This window comes from Anomaloglossus baeobatrachus, chromosome 4 (genome assembly GCF_048569485.1).
Source record: "Anomaloglossus baeobatrachus isolate aAnoBae1 chromosome 4, aAnoBae1.hap1, whole genome shotgun sequence".
NCBI classification, from domain to species: Eukaryota; Metazoa; Chordata; class Amphibia; order Anura; family Aromobatidae; genus Anomaloglossus; species Anomaloglossus baeobatrachus.
The window spans coordinates 699,895,450-699,914,770 of NC_134356.1; the positions used below are offsets into that span (position 1 = coordinate 699,895,450).

Here is a 19,321-nt window from a genome sequence, read left to right on the forward strand (position 1 = left end):
TATCAGGGACCAGCATAGTGAGAAAGTGGAGAGGGGCGCATAGTTACCAGTATGTAGGGTCTGCTGTGGTCCACACACCCCCGTGCCCAGGAAAGTCTTGGCACCTTTCAGACAGTTGATATCTGTTTGATGAATGGCGGGGGCCGCTGTAATCAGAGACCCCTACATCCTCTGTACTGCAGCCCCTCATCGGCCCATTGTTGCCATGGTTACCTCTTGGCTTCACTATTGGTATTGTGCCTCAGTCGCTCTGTCACCTTCTCTTGAATTTGTCCCTCTGGAGCTTCCGTAGGTCGGAGTCACATAATGCAGAATATCAGACGAATTCCCAACACCAAGGCCACGTGCCCCCCCCCCAATCTGTGATTTTATCTGTCCGCTGCAAACACGGGTGGAGCTGCCTATTCCACATTCCCCGCCTGTAGCTGTGTGTTCTGCTGTGTCTCCACCAGATGGCAGCACTGTCTGATCACTGCCTGTAGCTCTGCGTTCTGCTGTGTCTCCACCAGATGGCAGCACTGTCTGATCACTGCCTGTAGCTGTGTGTTCTGCTGTGTCTCCACCAGATGGCAGCACTGTCTGATCACTGCCTGTAGCTCTGCGTTCTGCTGTGTCTCCACCAGATGGCAGCACTGTCTGATCACTGCCTGTAGTTGTGCGTTCTGCTGTGTCTCCACCAGATGGCAGCACTGTCTGATCACTGCCTGTAGTTGTGCGTTCTGCTGTGTCTCCACCAGATGGCAGCACTGTCTGATCACTGCTTGTAGTTGTGCGTTCTGCTGTGTCTCCACCAGATGGCAGCACTGTCTGATCACTGCCTGTAGTTGTGCGTTCTGCTGTGTCTCCACCAGATGGCAGCACTGTCTGATCGCTGCCTGTAGTTGTGTGTTCTGCTGTGTCACCACCAGATGGCAGCACTGTCTGATCACTGCTTGTAGTTGTGCGTTCTGCTGTGTCACCACCAGATGGCAGCACTTTCTGATCGCTGCCTTTAGTTGTGTGTTCTGCTGTGTCTCCACCAGATGGCAGCACTGTCTGATCACTGCTTGTAGTTGTGTGTTCTGCTGTGTCACCACCAGATGGCAGCACTGTCTGATCGCTGCCTGTAGCTGTGCGTTCTGCTGTGTCACCACCAGATGGCAGCACTGTCTGATCACTGCCTGTAGCTCTGCGTTCTGCTGTGTCTCCACCAGATGGCAGCACTGTCTGATCGCTGCCTGTAGTTGTGCGTTCTGCTGTGTCACCACCAGATGGCAGCACTGTCTGATCACTGCCTGTAGCTCTGCGTTCTGCTGTGTCTCCACCAGATGGCAGCACTGTCTGATCGCTGCCTGTAGTTGTGCGTTCTGCTGTGTCACCACCAGATGGCAGCACTGTCTGATCACTGCCTGTAGTTGTGTGTTCTGCTGTGTCACCACCAGATGGCAGCACTGTCTGATCACTGCCTGTAGTTGTGTGTTCTGCTGTGTCACCACCAGATGGCAGCACTGTCTGATCACTGCCTGTAGCTGTGCGTTCTGCTGTGTCTCCACCAGATGGCAGCACTGTCTGATCACTGCCTGTAGCTGTGCGTTCTGCTGTGTCTCCACCAGATGGCAGCACTGTCTGATCACTGCCTGTAGCTCTGCGTTCTGCTGTGTCTCCACCAGATGGCAGCACTGTCTGATCACTGCCTGTAGCTGTGCTTTCTGCTGTGTCACCACCAGATGGCAGCACTGTCTGATCACTGCCTGTAGTTGTGTGTTCTGCTGTGTCTCCACCAGATGGCAGCACTGTCTGATCACTGCTTGTAGTTGTGCGTTCTGCTGTGTCTCCACCAGATGGCAGCACTGTCTGATCACTGCCTGTAGTTGTGCGTTCTGCTGTGTCTCCACCAGATGGCAGCACTGTCTGATCACTGCCTGTAGTTGTGCGTTCTGCTGTGTCTCCACCAGATGGCAGCACTGTCTGATCACTGCTTGTAGTTGTGCGTTCTGCTGTGTCTCCACCAGATGGCAGCACTGTCTGATCACTGCCTGTAGTTGTGCGTTCTGCTGTGTCTCCACCAGATGGCAGCACTGTCTGATCGCTGCCTGTAGTTGTGTGTTCTGCTGTGTCACCACCAGATGGCAGCACTGTCTGATCACTGCTTGTAGTTGTGCGTTCTGCTGTGTCACCACCAGATGGCAGCACTTTCTGATCGCTGCCTTTAGTTGTGTGTTCTGCTGTGTCTCCACCAGATGGCAGCACTGTCTGATCACTGCTTGTAGTTGTGTGTTCTGCTGTGTCACCACCAGATGGCAGCACTGTCTGATCGCTGCCTGTAGCTGTGCGTTCTGCTGTGTCACCACCAGATGGCAGCACTGTCTGATCACTGCCTGTAGCTCTGCGTTCTGCTGTGTCTCCACCAGATGGCAGCACTGTCTGATCGCTGCCTGTAGTTGTGCGTTCTGCTGTGTCACCACCAGATGGCAGCACTGTCTGATCACTGCCTGTAGCTCTGCGTTCTGCTGTGTCTCCACCAGATGGCAGCACTGTCTGATCGCTGCCTGTAGTTGTGCGTTCTGCTGTGTCACCACCAGATGGCAGCACTGTCTGATCACTGCCTGTAGTTGTGTGTTCTGCTGTGTCACCACCAGATGGCAGCACTGTCTGATCACTGCCTGTAGTTGTGTGTTCTGCTGTGTCACCACCAGATGGCAGCACTGTCTGATCACTGCCTGTAGCTGTGCGTTCTGCTGTGTCTCCACCAGATGGCAGCACTGTCTGATCACTGCCTGTAGCTGTGCGTTCTGCTGTGTCTCCACCAGATGGCAGCACTGTCTGATCACTGCCTGTAGCTCTGCGTTCTGCTGTGTCTCCACCAGATGGCAGCACTGTCTGATCACTGCCTGTAGCTGTGCTTTCTGCTGTGTCACCACCAGATGGCAGCACTGTCTGATCACTGCCTGTAGTTGTGTGTTCTGCTGTGTCTCCACCAGATGGCAGCACTGTCTGATCACTGCCTGTAGTTGTGTGTTCTGCTGTGTCTCCACCAGATGGCAGCACTGTCTGATCACTGCCTGTAGTTGTGTGTTCTGCTGTGTCACCACCAGATGGCAGCACTGTCTGATCACTGCCTGTAGTTGTGCGTTCTGCTGTGTCTCCACCAGATGGCAGCACTGTCTGATCGCTGCCTGTAGTTGTGTTCTGCTGTGTCTCCACCAGATGGCAGCACTGTCTGATCACTGCCTGTAGTTGTGTGTTCTGCTGTGTCTCCACCAGATGGCAGCACTGTCTGATCACTGCCTGTAGTTGTGTGTTCTGCTGTGTCACCACCAGATGGCAGCACTGTCTGATCACTGCTTGTACTTGTGCGTTCTGCTGTGTCTCCACCAGATGGCAGCACTGTCTGATCACTGCCTGTAGTTGTGTGTTCTGCTGTGTCACCACCAGATGGCAGCACTGTCTGATCACTGCCTGTAGTTGTGCGTTCTGCTGTGTCTCCACCAGATGGCAGCACTGTCTGATCACTGCCTGTAGTTGTGCGTTCTGCTGTGTCTCCACCAGATGGCAGCACTGTCTGATCACTGCCTGTAGCTGTGCGTTCTGCTGTGTCTCCACCAGATGGCAGCACTGTCTGATCACTGCCTGTAGTTGTGCTTTCTGCTGTGTCACCACCAGATGGCAGCACTGTCTGATCACTGCCTGTAGTTGTGTGTTCTGCTGTGTCTCCACCAGATGGCAGCACTGTCTGATCACTGCCTGTAGCTGTGTGTTCTGCTGTCACCACCAGATGGCAGCACTGTCTGATCACTGCCTGTAGTTGTGCGTTCTGCTGTGTCACCACCAGATGGCAGCACTGTCTGATCACTGCCTGTAGTTGTGCGTTCTGCTGTGTCTCCACCAGATGGCGGCACTGTCTGATCACTGCCTGTAGTTGTGCGTTCTGCTGTGTCTCCACCAGATGGCAGCACTGTCTGATCACTGCCTGTAGTTGTGCGTTCTGCTGTGTCTCCACCAGATGGCGGCACTGTCTGATCACTGCCTGTAGTTGTGTGTTCTGCTGTGTCTCTACCAGATGGCAGCACTGTCTGATCGCTGCCTGCAACTGTGCGTTCTGCTGTGTCTCCACCAGATGGCAGCACTGTCTGATCACTGCCTGTAGTTGTGTTCTGCTGTGTCACCACCAGATGGCAGCACTGTCTGATCACTGCCTGTAGCTGTGTGTTCTGCTGTCACCACCAGATGGCAGCACTGTCTGATCACTGCCTGTAGTTGTGTGTTCTGCTGTGTCACCACCAGATGGCAGCACTGTCTGATCACTGCCTGTAGTTGTGCGTTCTGCTGTGTCACCACCAGATGGCAGCACTGTCTGATCACTGCCTGTAGTTGTGTGTTCTGCTGTGTCACCACCAGATGGCAGCACTGTCTGATCACTGCTTGTACTTGTGCGTTCTGCTGTGTCTCCACCAGATGGCGGCACTGTCTGATCACTGCCTGTAGTTGTGCGTTCTGCTGTGTCTCCACCAGATGGCGGCACTGTCTGATCACTGCCTGTACTTGTGCGTTCTGCTGTGTCACCACCAGATGGCAGCACTGTCTGATCACTGCCTGTAGTTGTGCGTTCTGCTGTGTCTCCACCAGATGGCGGCACTGTCTGATCACTGCCTGTAGTTGTGCGTTCTGCTGTGTCTCCACCAGATGGCGGCACTGTCTGATCACTGCCTGTAGTTGTGTGTTCTGCTGTGTCTCTACCAGATGGCAGCACTGTCTGATCACTGCCTGTAGTTATGTTCTGCTGTGGCACCACCAGATGGCAGCACTGTCTGATCACTGCCTGTAGTTGTGCGTTCTGCTGTGTCTCCACCAGATGGCAGCACTGTCTGATCACTGCCTGTTGTTGTGTGTTCTGCTGTGTCACCACCAGATGGCGGCACTGTCTGATCACTGCCTGTAGTTGTGTGTTCTGCTGTGTCACCACCAGATGGCAGCACTGTCTAATCACTGCCTGTAGCTGTGCGTTCTGCTGTGTCACCACCAGATGGCAGTATTTTCTGATCACTGCCTGTAGTTGAGCGTTCTGCTGTGTCACCACCAGATGGCAGCACTGTCTAATCACTGCCTGTAGCTGTGCGTTCTGCTGTGTCACCACCAGATGGCAGTATTTTCTGATCACTGCCTGTAGTTGAGCGTTCTGCTGTGTCACCACCAGATGGCAGCACTGTCTAATCACTGCCTGTAGTTGTGCGTTCTGCTGTGTCACCACCAGATGGCAGCACTGTCTAATCACTGCTTGTAGTTGTGCGTTCTGCTGTGTCACCACCAGATGGCAGCACTGTCTAATCACTGCCTGTAGCTGTGCGTTCTGCTATGTCACCACCAGATGGCAGTATTTTCTGATCACTGCCTGTAGTTGTGCGTTCTGCTGTGTCTCCACCAGATGGCAGTATTTTCTGATCACTGCCTGTAGTTGAGCGTTCTGCTGTGTCACCACCAGATGGCAGCACTGTCTGATCACTGCCTGTAGTTGTGTGTTCTGCTGTGTCACCACCAGATGGCAGCACTGTCTGATCACTGCCTGTAGTTGTGTGTTCTGCTGTGTCACCACCAGATGGCAGCACTGTCTGATCACTGCCTGTAGTTGTGTGTTCTGCTGTGTCTCTACCAGATTGCAGCACTGTCTGATCACTGCCTGTAGTTGTGTTCTGCTGTGTCACCACCAGATGGCAGCACTGTCTGATCACTGCCTGTAGTTGCGTTCTGCTGTGTCTCCACCAGATGGCAGCACTGTCTGATCACTGCCTGTAGTTGTGTGTTCTGCTGTGTCTCCACCAGATGGCAGCACTGTCTGATCACTGCCTGTAGTTGTGCGTTCTGCTGTGTCACCACCAGATGGCAGCACTGTCTGATCGCTGCCTGTAGTTGTGTGTTCTGCTGTGTCTCCACCGGATGGCAGCACTGTCTGATCGCTGCCTGTAGTTGTGCGTTCTGCTGTGTCACCACCAGATGGCAGCACTGTCTGATCGCTGCCTGTAGTTGTGTGTTCTGCTGTGTCACCACCAGATGGCAGCACTGTCTGATCACTGCTTGTAGTTGTGCGTTCTGCTGTGTCACCACCAGATGGCAGCACTGTCTGATCACTGCCTGTAGTTGTGTGTTCTGCTGTGTCACCACCAGATGGCAGCACTGTCTGATCACTGCTTGTAGTTGTGCGTTCTGCTGTGTCACCACCAGATGGCAGCACTGTCTGATCACTGCCTGTAGTTGTGTGTTCTGCTGTGTCACCACCAGATGGCAGCACTGTCTGATCACTGCCTGTAGTTGTGCGTTCTGCTGTGTCACCACCAGATGGCAGCACTGTCTGATCACTGCCTGTAGTTGTGTGTTCTGCTGTGTCTCCACCAGATGGCAGCACTGTCTGATCACTGCCTGTAGTTGTGTTCTGCTGTGTCACCACCAGATGGCAGCACTGTCTGATCACTGCCTGTAGTTGTGCGTTCTGCTGTGTCACCACCAGATGGCAGCACTATCTGATCACTGCCTGTAGTTGTGTTCTGCTGTGTCACCACCAGATGGCAGCACTGTCTGATCACTGCCTGTAGTTGTGCGTTCTGCTGTGTCTCCACCAGATGGCAGCACTGTCTGATCACTGCCTGTAGTTGTGCGTTCTGCTGTGTCTCCACCAGATGGCAGCACTGTCTGATCACTGCCTGTAGTTGTGTTCTGCTGTGTCACCACCAGATGGCAGCACTGTCTGATCGCTGCCTGTAGTTGTGTTCTGCTGTGTCACCACCAGATGGCAGCACTGTCTGATCGCTGCCTGTAGTTGTGCGTTCTGCTGTGTCACCACCAGATGGCAGCACTATCTGATCACTGCCTGTAGTTGTGTTCTGCTGTGTCACCACCAGATGGCAGCACTGTCTGATCGCTGCCTGTAGTTGTGTTCTGCTGTGTCACCACCAGATGGCAGCACTGTCTGATCACTGCCTGTAGTTGTGTGTTCTGCTGTGTCACCACCAGATGGCAGCACTGTCTGATCACTGCCTGTAGTTGTGCGTTCTGCTGTGTCTCCACCAGATGGCAGCACTGTCTGATCACTGCCTGTAGTTGTGCGTTCTGCTGTGTCTCCACCAGATGGCGGCACTGTCTGATCACTGCCTGTAGCTGTGCGTTCTGCTGTGTCACCACCAGATGGCAGCACTGTCTGATCACTGCTTGTAGTTGTGCGTTCTGCTGTGTTTCCACCAGATGGCGGCACTGTCTGATCGCTGCCTGTAGCTGTGCGTTCTGCTGTGTCACCACCAGATGGCAGCACTGTCTGATCACTGCTTGTAGTTGTGCGTTCTGCTGTGTCTCCACCAGATGGCAGCACTGTCTGATCACTGCCTGTAGCTGTGCGTTCTGCTGTGTCACCACCAGATGGCAGCACTGTCTGATCACTGCTTGTAGTTGTGTGTTCTGCTGTGTCACCACCAGATGGCAGCACTGTCTGATCACTGCTTGTAGTTGTGTGTTCTGCTGTGTCACCACCAGATGGCAGCACTGTCTGATCACTGCTTGTAGTTGTGTGTTCTGCTGTGTCTCCACCAGATGGCAGCACTGTCTGATCACTGCTTGTAGTTGTGTGTTCTGCTGTGTCTCCACCAGATGGCGGCACTGTCTGATCGCTGCCTGTAGTTGTGCGTTCTGCTGTGTCACCACCAGATGGCAGCACTGTCTGATCGCTGCCTGTAATTGTGCGTTCTGCTGTGTCACCACCAGATGGCAGCACTGTCTGATCACTGCCTGTAATTGTGCGTTCTGCTGTGTCACCACCAGATGGCAGCACTGTCTGATCACTGCCTGTAATTGTGCGTTCTGCTGTGTCACCACCAGATGGCAGCACTGTCTGATCACTGCCTGTAGTTGTGCGTTCTGCTGTGTCACCACCAGATGGCAGCACTATCTTATCACTGCCTGTAGTTGTGTGTTCTGCTGTGTCACCACCAGATGGCAGCACTGTCTTATCACTGCCTGTAGTTGTGTGTTCTGCTGTGTCACCACCAGATGGCAGCACTATCTGATCACTGCCTGTAGTTGTGCGTTCTGCTGTGTCACCACCAGATGGCAGCACTATCTGATCACTGCCTGTAGTTGTGTGTTCTGCTGTGTCACCACCAGATGGCAGCACTATCTGATCACTGCCTGTAGTTGTGTGTTCTGCTGTGTCACCACCAGATGGCAGCACTGTCTGATCACTGCCTGTAGTTGTGTGTTCTGCTGTGTCACCACCAGATGGCAGCACTGTCTGATCACTGCCTGTAGTTGTGTGTTCTGCTGTGTCACCACCAGATGGCAGCACTGTCTGATCACTGCCTGTAGCTCTGCGTTCTGCTGTGTCACCACCAGATGGCAGCACTGTCTGATCACTGCCTGTAGTTGTGTGTTCTGCTGTGTCTCCACCAGATGGCAGCACTGTCTGATCACTGCCTGTAGTTGTGTGTTCTGCTGTGTCACCACCAGATGGCAGCACTATCTGATCACTGCCTGTAGTTGTGCGTTCTGCTGTGTCACCACCAGATGGCAGTATTTTCTGATCACTGTGTCTCCTGCAGATGTTTTCCTGCAACGGCATGGACTACGACTCCCCAGAAGACAATGCGGAGGAGGATGAGAGTTATCTCTTTGGAGACAGTGACCTTAGGTGAGAGGTCATGTGACCTTTGTATCAGTCAGTATAAGTGTGTGCGGGGTGGGGGGCGGGGGTGAGCCCCTTATTCCCAGTGCTGAACCTCCTGTTCTTGTCTCAGCTCTTCAGATGATCCGGTAGATTCCCCCCAGCAGCCGCTGGCGCAGTGTGACGCCTCCCACTCCCCACACTCAGGTGAGTATCGGCTGATGATCTGTTGTCATGCTTTACACTGCAGCTCTGCTCTAGAATGGCTGGTAGTACTGACTCCAGGTAAGCTGCATTGTGGAGTCTACAGTCCACTTTGTGTTTCATTGTAAGGTCAGTCTGCTGTTACATGCCTCCCCCATACTTTACACTGTAGCTCTGCTCCAATGTGTGGAAATAGAGGCTCAGCAGGAAGGCAAAATGGTTATATTACAAGGAAGAGGCCTCCGGAAGGAGGAGAACCTCAATACAGAGGAGGAGACTATAGAGAAGGAGCAGTGATAAGTGGGAGGGGCCTCAGTATGGAGGAGGAGCAATGATAAGTAGGAGGGGCCTCAGTATGGAGGAGAAGCCTCAGTATAGAGGAGGAGCAATGATAAGTAGGAGGGGCCACAGTATGGAGGAGAAGCAATGATAAGTAGGAGGGGCCTCAGTATGGAGGAGGAGCCTCAGTATAGAGGAGCAGTGATAAGTGGGAGGGGCCTCAGTATGGAGGAGGAGCCTCAGTATAGAGGAGGAGCAGTGATAAGTGGGAGGGGCCTCAGTATGGAGGAGGAGCCTCAGTATAGAGTAGGAGCGTGATAAGTGGGAGGAGCCTCAGTATGGAGGAGCAGTGATAAGTGGGAGGGGCCTCAGTATGGAGGAGGAGCAATAAGTGGGAGGGGCCTCAGTATGGAGGAGGAGCAACGATAAGTAGGAAGAGCCTCAGTATGGAGGAGGAGCAACGATAAGTAGGAGGAGCCTCAGTATGGAGGAGAAGCCTCAGTATAGAGGAGGAGCAATGATAAGTAGGAGGGGCCACAGTATGGAGGAGAAGCAATGATAAGTAGGAGGGGCCTCAGTATGGAGGCATCTTCAGAGGCATCACATGAAGAAGGATGTGGATAGGGCATCAGCCCTGCAGACTTTCTCTGGAGGACAATAGGTGAGGAAGTCAAGATGTGAGGAGAAGAATGACCATCGAGCTTGGCAGAGATTCAGACTATAAGATAACTGATAATATTCCAGATATCTGTGATTATCCTCAAGCGGGAAAAAAAAAAGAAAAAAGTGATGTTTCCGGGCAATGCCGCTGGATCTTTTATGTACGGTAATTAACTCTTTTTCAAGTAGATGTTGCCATTCTTCCAGACCTAACTTTTTGGCTGATAGCTGGTGGTCAACCAATGGAATAATTCCATTTAGCTAGAGAACATTTCTTGGAGAAGAATCCGCAGGTGATTTCTGGCTCCTAAAGAACTTTGTGAGAAAACGGCTCCTACACCAATATCAGAACGGCTTTTTGACCTTGAGGATGTTGAAGGACAGGAACGGTGGAGAAAGGAGTTTTATGTTTTTAGAAGCTTTGACAATTATAGGGCCATAACAGGAGCAGCCACTTAGTTGTTATTAATGACGTGGGGGTAATAATTTGCAAAGTCGAGGAATCTTTGGAGACCAACAGGTTATATCTAATGTAAAATAGTAGAAACAATTTTTGTATCCTTTTGTAGATCTCCAGAATAGATGAGGTGTTTGAGGAAGGGCAATTCTTGATGCTCAAGGAGACATTTATCCAACTTCAGAATAGAGCAAACATGGAGATGATGAAAGTCTCTGTCTGTGGAGAACATTATTTTGTCATCCAGACTATTACATACTGGTAGAGGACATCACAAAAGATCTGAGTCACAAAGTGCTGGAACCCAGCTGGGGCATTGCACGATCTGAAAGGCATCAGTGGATATTCATAGTGACCAACGCAGGTGGTGAACTTTGTCTTCCGTTCTTCGACCTCCTTAATTCAGATTAGCTTCTCAACTCCACGCAGATGTAAATTGGTGATGGGGGTCGCTCCTTTAAGCCTGTCAGATAATTCTGATATGAGGGGCGATGGATCTGTCTTTCAGAGCGACTTTATTCACCCTCGATAATCTGTGCAAGGTCTCAGAGACCCATCTTTGCTCATTTCCACATATGAGCCATCACCAGCCGGAGATGAAGACTTTTAGATGATCTTTTCCAGATTCTCTTTAATGTAGACAGACATCGCCTTAGTCACTGAGAGGAAGATGATGAACTTTGTCTCGGTTGTGCAGTTCCTGGAGGAAGGGCAATGGTGCAAGTAAATGGCCAATGTGGAGGTAGCATCTCAGAAGACATCTGTGAAGTCCTGGCAAGTGGCAGGAAAATTGGAGGCTAAGCAGAGTTTCTGAGAAGAGTAGAGCTGATGATTCCCACTAGGCAACTAATCAATGACCAGAGTGTGTAGCCAAAGCCACCGGAGCTTCAAACAACATGATGCATCAGAAGGAGGCAAAAATTAAAAACTAATTGGCACCAATATGAGGAGTCACCTTCACCATGTGGAAATGGATATGACCACCAGGAATTGTGGAGCCGTTCCCAGGTATTGGCTTCAGAGGTGTCCACAAAGAAACAAACAGGAGTCTCAGCCTTTTGGAAAAGAGAAGTCCATAAAATTGTCTTCTGCCTCAGAATTCGTGAAGGTCCTTAAGAAAGCAGACATTGGCACATCTATCTTGTCTTTAGTGGAGGATAGAGATAACTACAAGGTGATCCCTGCTTCTTTGCTGAGGGTCTGGTGTTTGCCTGTTTGGCCTTCAGTTCGGAACAATTTTTTGAGATAATGATACCGTTAACCACAATATAGCAAATATAAACCGAGACCTTCCGTATGGTGACTGGATCTTTCCACCAGCAATAATTTCCCTTGTTGGTTTCCTTGTTGATTTCTCCGATATGGCCATTCTGGGAGGAGATGCTGGAGATGCTGTCAGACGATAATACAGCGCTTGCGAAAGTATTCGGCCCCCTTGATTTTTTTCAACCTTTTCCCACATTTCAGGCTTCAAACATAAAAATAAAAATTTTAATGTTATGGGGAAGAATCAACAACAAATGGGTCACAATTGTGAAGTTGAACGAAATTTATTGCTTATTTTAAATTTTTGTAAAAAATAATAAACTGAAAATTGGGGCGTGCAATATTATTCATCCCCTTTACTTTCAGTGCAGCAAACTCACTCCAGAAGTTGATTGAGGATCTCTGAATGATCTAATGTTGTCCTAAATGACTGATGATGATAAATATAAGCCCCTGTGTGTAATCAAGTCTCCGTATAAATGCCCCTGCTCTGTGATAGTCTCAGTGTTCTGTGTAAAGCACAGAGAGCATCATGAAGACCAAGGAACACAACAGGCAGGTCCAGGATACTGTTGTGGAGACGTTTAAAGCCGGATTTGGTTACAAAAAGATTTCCACAACTTTAAACATCCCAAAAAGCACTGTGCAAGCGATCATATTGAAATGGAAGGAGCATCATACCACTGCAAATCTACCAAGACCCGGCCGTCCGTCCAAACTGTCATCTCACACAAGGAGAAGACTGATCAGAGACGCAGCCAAGAGGCCCATGATCCCTCTGGATGATCTGCAGAGATCTACAGCTGAGGTGGGAGAGTCTGTCCATAGGACATTAACATTTATATCTTTATATTTGAAGCCTGAAATGTGGAAAAAGGTTGAAAAAATCAAGGGTGACGAATGCTTTCGCAAGGCACTGTACATATTGGAGTCATGATCCCATTCAGTCTTTTTTTACTTCGTTGATAAAAGTTTTACAAGACGGAGTAATTTGGGCGCTATTACATAGGAAGTGGCAGAAGATCTTTTTTGCGGAAATTCCTATTTCCTATGAAGAACAAATATTGCTTCCCCCCATCATTTAGACCCATAATGGCAAGGTAGGCAGCCTGGGGAAAAATTAGGATGTTAGGTGGAACTTTATCTTTAGCCACTGGATTTATTAAAGACACTAAACATGTAGCGTCCGCTTTGGATGGAGAGAACCCTACGCTCAATTGTCCTGTGAGTTCGTGAGACTATAGCTCTCCATCAGGCCATATCACTGCTGTCTGTGATCATTACCCTCCAGGCATTGAGGAATTTCTTGTACGGCAATTGAGTTTTTACAGCGACATCATCTTTTTTTCTTTTGACAAAAGGTGTTGTTTTTTTAACAAAAACAAAGAGAATCAAGAGAGGCCAATTTCTCCCCAACCCTTGAAAATCTTTTCATGTCCAGATTGGAGGCGCGCCTCACATTTACTGACAATTTTCCGTCTGGTGGTATAGCAGGTATACAGATGATCTCCTCCTGATTTGGATGATAACACTCACTGATGCTATGGCAGGTATATTGACGACGTTCTCTGATGCTATGGCAGGTATATTGACGACGTTCTCTGATGCTATGGCAGATATATTGACGACGTTCTCCTGATTTGGGAGATAATCTGTAACATCAGTGAGTGTTATCTCTATTACATTAATAAGAATGATATGATATTAAAGTTTACAGCAAAGTATAAACGTTCGGTTCATTTTTTGGACAAAAGTCTTTTAGGAAACAAAGGGGTTAAGATTTGTCCTTCTAAAAAAAAAAAAAAAAAGCAACTAATCCCTAAAACTATTGGCTTTGTATTGTCATTCGGCACATAACAATTTAATAGTACAAATATCAACACAAAAGGAAGCCAATACAATTTGTACAAAGCTGAAAATATCCAGAATGGACAATGATTCTGTAGTGTCTGTAGCGCCCCACAGGGCAGGTGCATTTAACCTGCTCGTCACCGGACCGTCGACTGTCGTGACGGGTGGCCTAGCTCGCCGCCATTGCCCCGAGGCATACAGAAGATGGCTGGGGAAGGATATTGGGGGTAGTAGTGACGTGTTTGTTGTGACGCTACCTGTTGTATACGGCCAGGGAATGGGCCACCGCTGCTGTCGCCATCCTCCGGGGCTGATGGTAGTAGCAGCCAGGGATTGTATCGCTCTCCACAGGTAGAGCGGGCCCCGGGGAGGATGATGAGGGGAGTAGTAATGGCGGCGGGGAGCGGCAGTACGGGTAATAAAGAGTCAGAGTCTATGGCTGTGGTTCCAGGTTGTTTACTCACTTTTGTACGATGCCGCTCACCCAGGTAATCCCTTTAGAGGTCAGCCCGGTTTGGTGTTTGGTGGGTTTCTCCTTGTAACGTCTGTCTGTGGATCCCCTGGCTTGAAGCTACGAGGGGACCCTGGGTTTCACGAGATGTACTCTTGTCCCTATCTGCAGGTGCCGTGGTTCCGAGATGGGGTCCAGCTTGAAACGAGGTCCCGGATCCTTTCTGGCACTCTGCTGTCGGTTACTGTGTGGGCAGGGAAGCTTGAAACTTTCCTTGTCCAGGCAGATTCTGGAAAACCAACGTGAAGTATGATCTTCCCTAGGGTCCTGCCACCCTGTGTGGTGTCGGTTCCAGGGGGAGCATAGATCCCTCTCCCTGCGGCAACCGTTGTGAACTTCTCCTTCCCACGGGAGCACCTGAAGATGAGACTGCTCCGCTGCTCTCCTGCTGGAGAACTCTCTGTTATGTTGGCTCCTGACTCCCCCTGCTGGCTGCACCTCCCCCTCCCAGGTCCTAAGCTAGTGGGACTAGGGCCCTTGTTGAGGGCATCCTGTAGTTGCCTGTCAGCAACCCCTTGATTACCCGACCCTAGCCCAGTCCCCAGTGGGACTGATGTGTATTGAGTGTGTAATGTGGTGAAACCGAGACTAACCTCCTCAGGAACCGGGTTTGCCCTTACACCCCAGATTGGGTGCAATACTTTGTGGCGACTGAAGCCTCAAAGGTGCAACACGTCCATACGGGCCGAGAGGCGTTGCGTCCATACAGGCCGAGAGGCGTTGCGTCCATACCGGCCGAGAGGCGGTGCGTTTATAAGGGCCGAGAGGCGGTGCATCCATACGGGCCAAGCTCCCATTGATTTACAGCAAGTTGTAAAAGTGCAGACAAATTCTTATCCAATGGCAGCGATGTTTCAGCTGTTGTACCTTTGGAATCCATCTCATAGTATTCTGTTCACCTGGGGAGGTGGATTCACGAAGCCGCAGGTCAGGACAGACCCAAGGTGTAAGCACAGCAGGCAGTGGGCGTGGAGAACAGGCTGTGCTGGACGACAGACAAGTGAGGCAGGACACACAACAAACCACAGATCCAGGAGGGCGGATTGTGAAGATGTAATTTACCCTCTCACTGTATATGCTGTACAGATTCCTATTTCAAGCTGGGTTCATTGTCTTATTTGAACTACTTCTGTGTACATTTCTATTGTTGTAGGTAATCACCCTCTAAAATGCAAGGTTATATCCTCTTGAGGCACTTCCATCCCTGGGAGTAGGGGGAGGTGGGCCTAGAGTCCAACTAGTGTAAACTCTGCTTACCTGGGAGATTCAGTCAGAGTGAGCTGAAACTAAAGAGAGGAAGGAGCTCCAGCCTGGGTGGCTGTGGACACGGACGGAGCTAGGCCTGTGTGGCGGCCCGTGGGATTGTGTGGAACTCTTTGGACTACTGTAAGGACGATTGCTTTGTTATCCGGTCCGAGGATTGTCGGGAAGGGCCCCCGAATCTGTTTTACGTGGACTTATCGTGTGCTGTTCCAGTGTTCTTGTGAATAAACCTGTTGGATCGTCCCTCGGCCTCGTCCATCCTTTGCTCTGTTGTACACCCCCGTCACAAACTGGTTGGCAGCGCTGGGATCAGAGCAGAAGGAATGGAGGACAACGGCCCATTAACATCTGGAATCAGAACCTCAGAGTACAAGAACTGGACTGTGGTGAGCCTACAAACAATGGCCCGTGAAGTAGGAGTTCGTTTCAAAGGACTCTCCAAGGAGCAGCTGATTGAGGCGCTAGAAGGAGTCTGTTCGCAAAATGACGTGGAGGAAGGATCCTCACAGCAAACGGAAGAAAGACGGCAGCCGGAGGTGAATACCCAAAAAAGTCAATGGGTTGTGTGGTACAAGGAGGAGATGGCACTGCTTGGAGATGAGGCCACCATAGAAGATAAGAGGGAGGCCATGCGTGGAGCTAAAGAGAAGGAGCGCAGGATGGAGGAGATGGCACTGCTGGATAAGGAGCTCGCTGTGGAAGCCGCGAGAGGTTCCAGACAGACTGTAACCCCAGCACCCATCATGAGGGAACTTCCCAGGGTGTCCCGCAAAGACTTTAAGCCGTTTAATGAGGCTGCAGGCGACATTGAGGGCTTCTTCCAGGACTTTGAGCATCAGTGTCGATTAATGGAAGTCCCGGACAGGGAGCGTGTCCGGCATCTGGTTGGGCTCCTAGAGGGGGGAGCTGCTGAAGCCTATAGAGCTATGGACCCTCGGTGGAACTGTGAGTATGCGGATATTAAACAGACTATTCTAGAACATTATGCTGTGACCCCAGACACTTACAGGACTCAGTTCCGTGCTTTAGCCTGTGATAGGGAAGTGTCTTTTAAGATATATGCTCATAGACTCAAACAAATATGTAATCGCTGGCTGGAGGCAGAGGAGGCCTTATCTTGGGGGACCTTCCTGCAGGTCATCCTAAAAGAACAATTCTTTGCCCAGTGCCCCGCTGAGATCCGGGAATGGGTGCGTGAGAGAAAACCAGCGACACTGGAGGAAGCTGCTGCTCTAGCTGATGAGGTGCTCACCATCAAGCCTCAGTGGAGGGTTCTGTTGGAGGATGGAGAGACGCCTAACAGCTCCACAACACCGGATGCCCCCAGTTATTCTGTCCCCATTGTTCCCCGTTCCGCTAAGCCACCACATGTTGATACCCGTGTTAATGTGCCTCCAGTTGCTTCTACTGCACTTTCTGGAATACGCCGGGGTCCCGGGCATTTGCAGGCCTCATGCCCAGCCAGCCCATGGAGGAATCATCCTCAAACCCCTACAGCACCTTCAGGTGGGAGCCGGCCTCCAAGTTCCCCTACCCCTTACCCAAGAGGACACCTTGGATGGAGGGAGACCCAGCTCAGATGCTATCAATGTGGACAGCCAGGGCATCGGCAAGTCTCCTGCCCAGCTGTTCAAATGAGGACTGATCCTGCACCCAATCGGATTGTTAATTATTTACAGCCCAGTGCCATGGAGGAAGATGTGGCACCGTTATGTGAGGACTGGCCTAGTGACTCAGCCCCCCATGTTGCACCACCAGGAGTTTACGGGGTGTGACCCGCAGTTATGACGACTTCTGCTCATCGAGGTAAGCACTTGCAGGAGGTTGTGCTGGATGGACAGAGACTTGTTGGATTTTGTGACTCGGGTGCTTTCCTCACACTGGCTGATCCCCGAGTGGTTCGGCCTGAGGCAATCCATAGAGGACCTGGGATTGTTATTGAACTGGCTGGTGGACAATGGAGGACTATTCCCACAGCCACTGTGGATCTGAACTTTGGTTTTGGGGTCGGGTGATGGGTGGTCTGCCTGCAGCTGTTCTCCTGGGCAATGATGTGGGAGAGCTACGATGCCAATTCGTGGCTGCATGAAGCCACATGTAAGTAACGCTCTGCCTGTGTGTACTTAACCAGTGACCTGTAGAGGTCCCTAGTACGTACACAAGTTGGGAGGGGGAGGGATTGTGAAGATGTAATTTACCCTCTCACTGTATATGCTGTACAGATTCCTATTTCAAGTTGGGTTCATTGTCTTATTTGAACTACTTCTGTGTACATTTCTATTGTTGTAGGTAATCACCCCCCTAAAATGCAAGGTTATATCCTCTTGAGGCACTTCCATCCCTGGGAGTAGGGGGAGGTGGGCCTAGAGTCCAACTAGTGTAAACTCTGCTTACCTGGGAGATTCAGGCAGAGTGAGCTGAAACTTGAAGAGAGCAGGAGCCCCAGCCTGTGTGGCTGTGGACACGGACGGAGCTAGGCCTGTGTGGCGGCCCGTGGGATTGTGTGGAACTCTTTGGACTACTGTAAGGACGATTGCTTTGTAATCCGGTCCGAGGATTGTCGGGAAGGGCCCCCGAATCTGTTTTACGTGGACTTATCGTGTGCTGTTCCAGTGTTCTTGTGAATAAACCTGTTGGATCGTCCCTCGGCCTCGTCCATCCTTTGCTCTGTTGTACACCCCCGTCACACGGATGAAGTGGAAAATGGCATTTCTGAGGCAGCACACAAATAGAACTGGCAAAATCCACAGCAGATGGCGAAAAAATGTGAACCACTTCCAATAACAGTTTGTGATGCTTACAGCAAACGATGGATTAATCAAAGCAGATGCAAGTAATGGATTCCACAGCAGATTGTATCAGAGCAAGAATAGTCTCTAAGAACAATTCATGGTGGTAACAGCAAATGATGGATTAACCACAGATGTAAGTAATGCAATCCATACCAGGGAACAGTCTCTAATACCAGTATGTGATGCTAGCAGCAAATGATAAGTTACCAAGAGCAGATATAGAATCCAGAGGAGATTGTACCATAGTAAGAACAGTCTCTAATAATTCATGATGGTAACAGCAAATGATGGATTAACCAGAAAAGATACAAGTAATGGAATCCATAACAAGGAACCGTCTCTAATAAGTGTGTGATGCTGGCAGCAAATGATGAGTTACCTAGAGCAGATAGTAACATAGCGAGAACAGTCCCTAATAAATGTGTGATGCTGGCAGCAAATGATGAGTTACCTAGAGCAGATAGTAAAATAGCTGGAACAGTCCCTAATAAGTGAGTGATGCTCGCAGCAAATGATGTGTTACCCAGAGTAATATAGATATAGAATCCAGAGCAGATAGTAACATAGCGAGAACAGTCCCTAATAAATGTGTGATGCTCGCAGCAAATGATGAGTTACCAAGATTAATATATAGAATCCAGAGCAGATAGTAACATAGCGAGAACAGTCCCTAATAAATGTGTGATGCTGGCAGCAAATGATGAGTTACCTAGAGCAGATAGTAAAATAGCGAGAACAGTCCCTAATAAATGTGTGATGCTGGCAGCAAATGATGAGTTACCTAGACCAGATAGTAACATAGCTGGAACAGTCCCTAATAAGTGTGTGATGCTCGCAGCAAATGATGTGTTACCCAGAGTAATATAGATATAGAATCCAGAGCAGATAGTAACATAGCGAGAACAGTCTCTAATAAATGTGTGATGCTGGCAGCAAATGATGAGTTACCTAGACCAGATAGTAACATAGCTGGAACAGTCCCTAATAAGTGTGTGATGCTGGCAGTAAATGATGAGTTACCCAGTACAGATAGTAACATAGCGAGAACAGTCCCTAATAAATGTGTGATGCTCGCAGCAAATGATGAGTTACCAAGATTAATATATAGAATCCAGAGCAGATAGTAACATAGCGAGAACAGTCCCTAATAAATGTGTGATGCTGGCAGCAAATGATGAGTTACCTAGAGCAGATAGTAACATAGCGAGAACAGTCCCTAATAAATGTGTGATGCTGGCAGCAAATGATGAGTTACCTAGAGCAGATAGTAACATAGCGAGAACAGTCCCTAATAAGTGTGTGATGCTGGCAGCAAATGATGAGTTACCCAGAGTAATATAGATATATAATCCAGAGCAGATAGTAACATAGCGAGAACAGTCCCTAATAAATGTGTGATGCTGGCAGCAAATGATGAGTTA

At 49.9% G+C, this 19,321-nt stretch overlaps 1 protein-coding gene across 1 annotated transcript in view; it reads left to right on the top strand.

Moving 5' to 3' along the window:
• The window catches only part of SAP25 (Sin3A associated protein 25), a 22,262-nt gene continuing 2,941 nt past the window's right edge, over positions 1–19,321 (top strand). The window contains exons 1-3 of the mRNA XM_075346745.1: positions 1–49; positions 8,556–8,644; positions 8,751–8,824. Coding sequence (XP_075202860.1) covers positions 8,556–8,644; positions 8,751–8,824 — 163 coding nt within the window. The 5' untranslated portion in view covers positions 1–49. The remainder of the gene's footprint in view (positions 50–8,555; positions 8,645–8,750; positions 8,825–19,321) is intronic.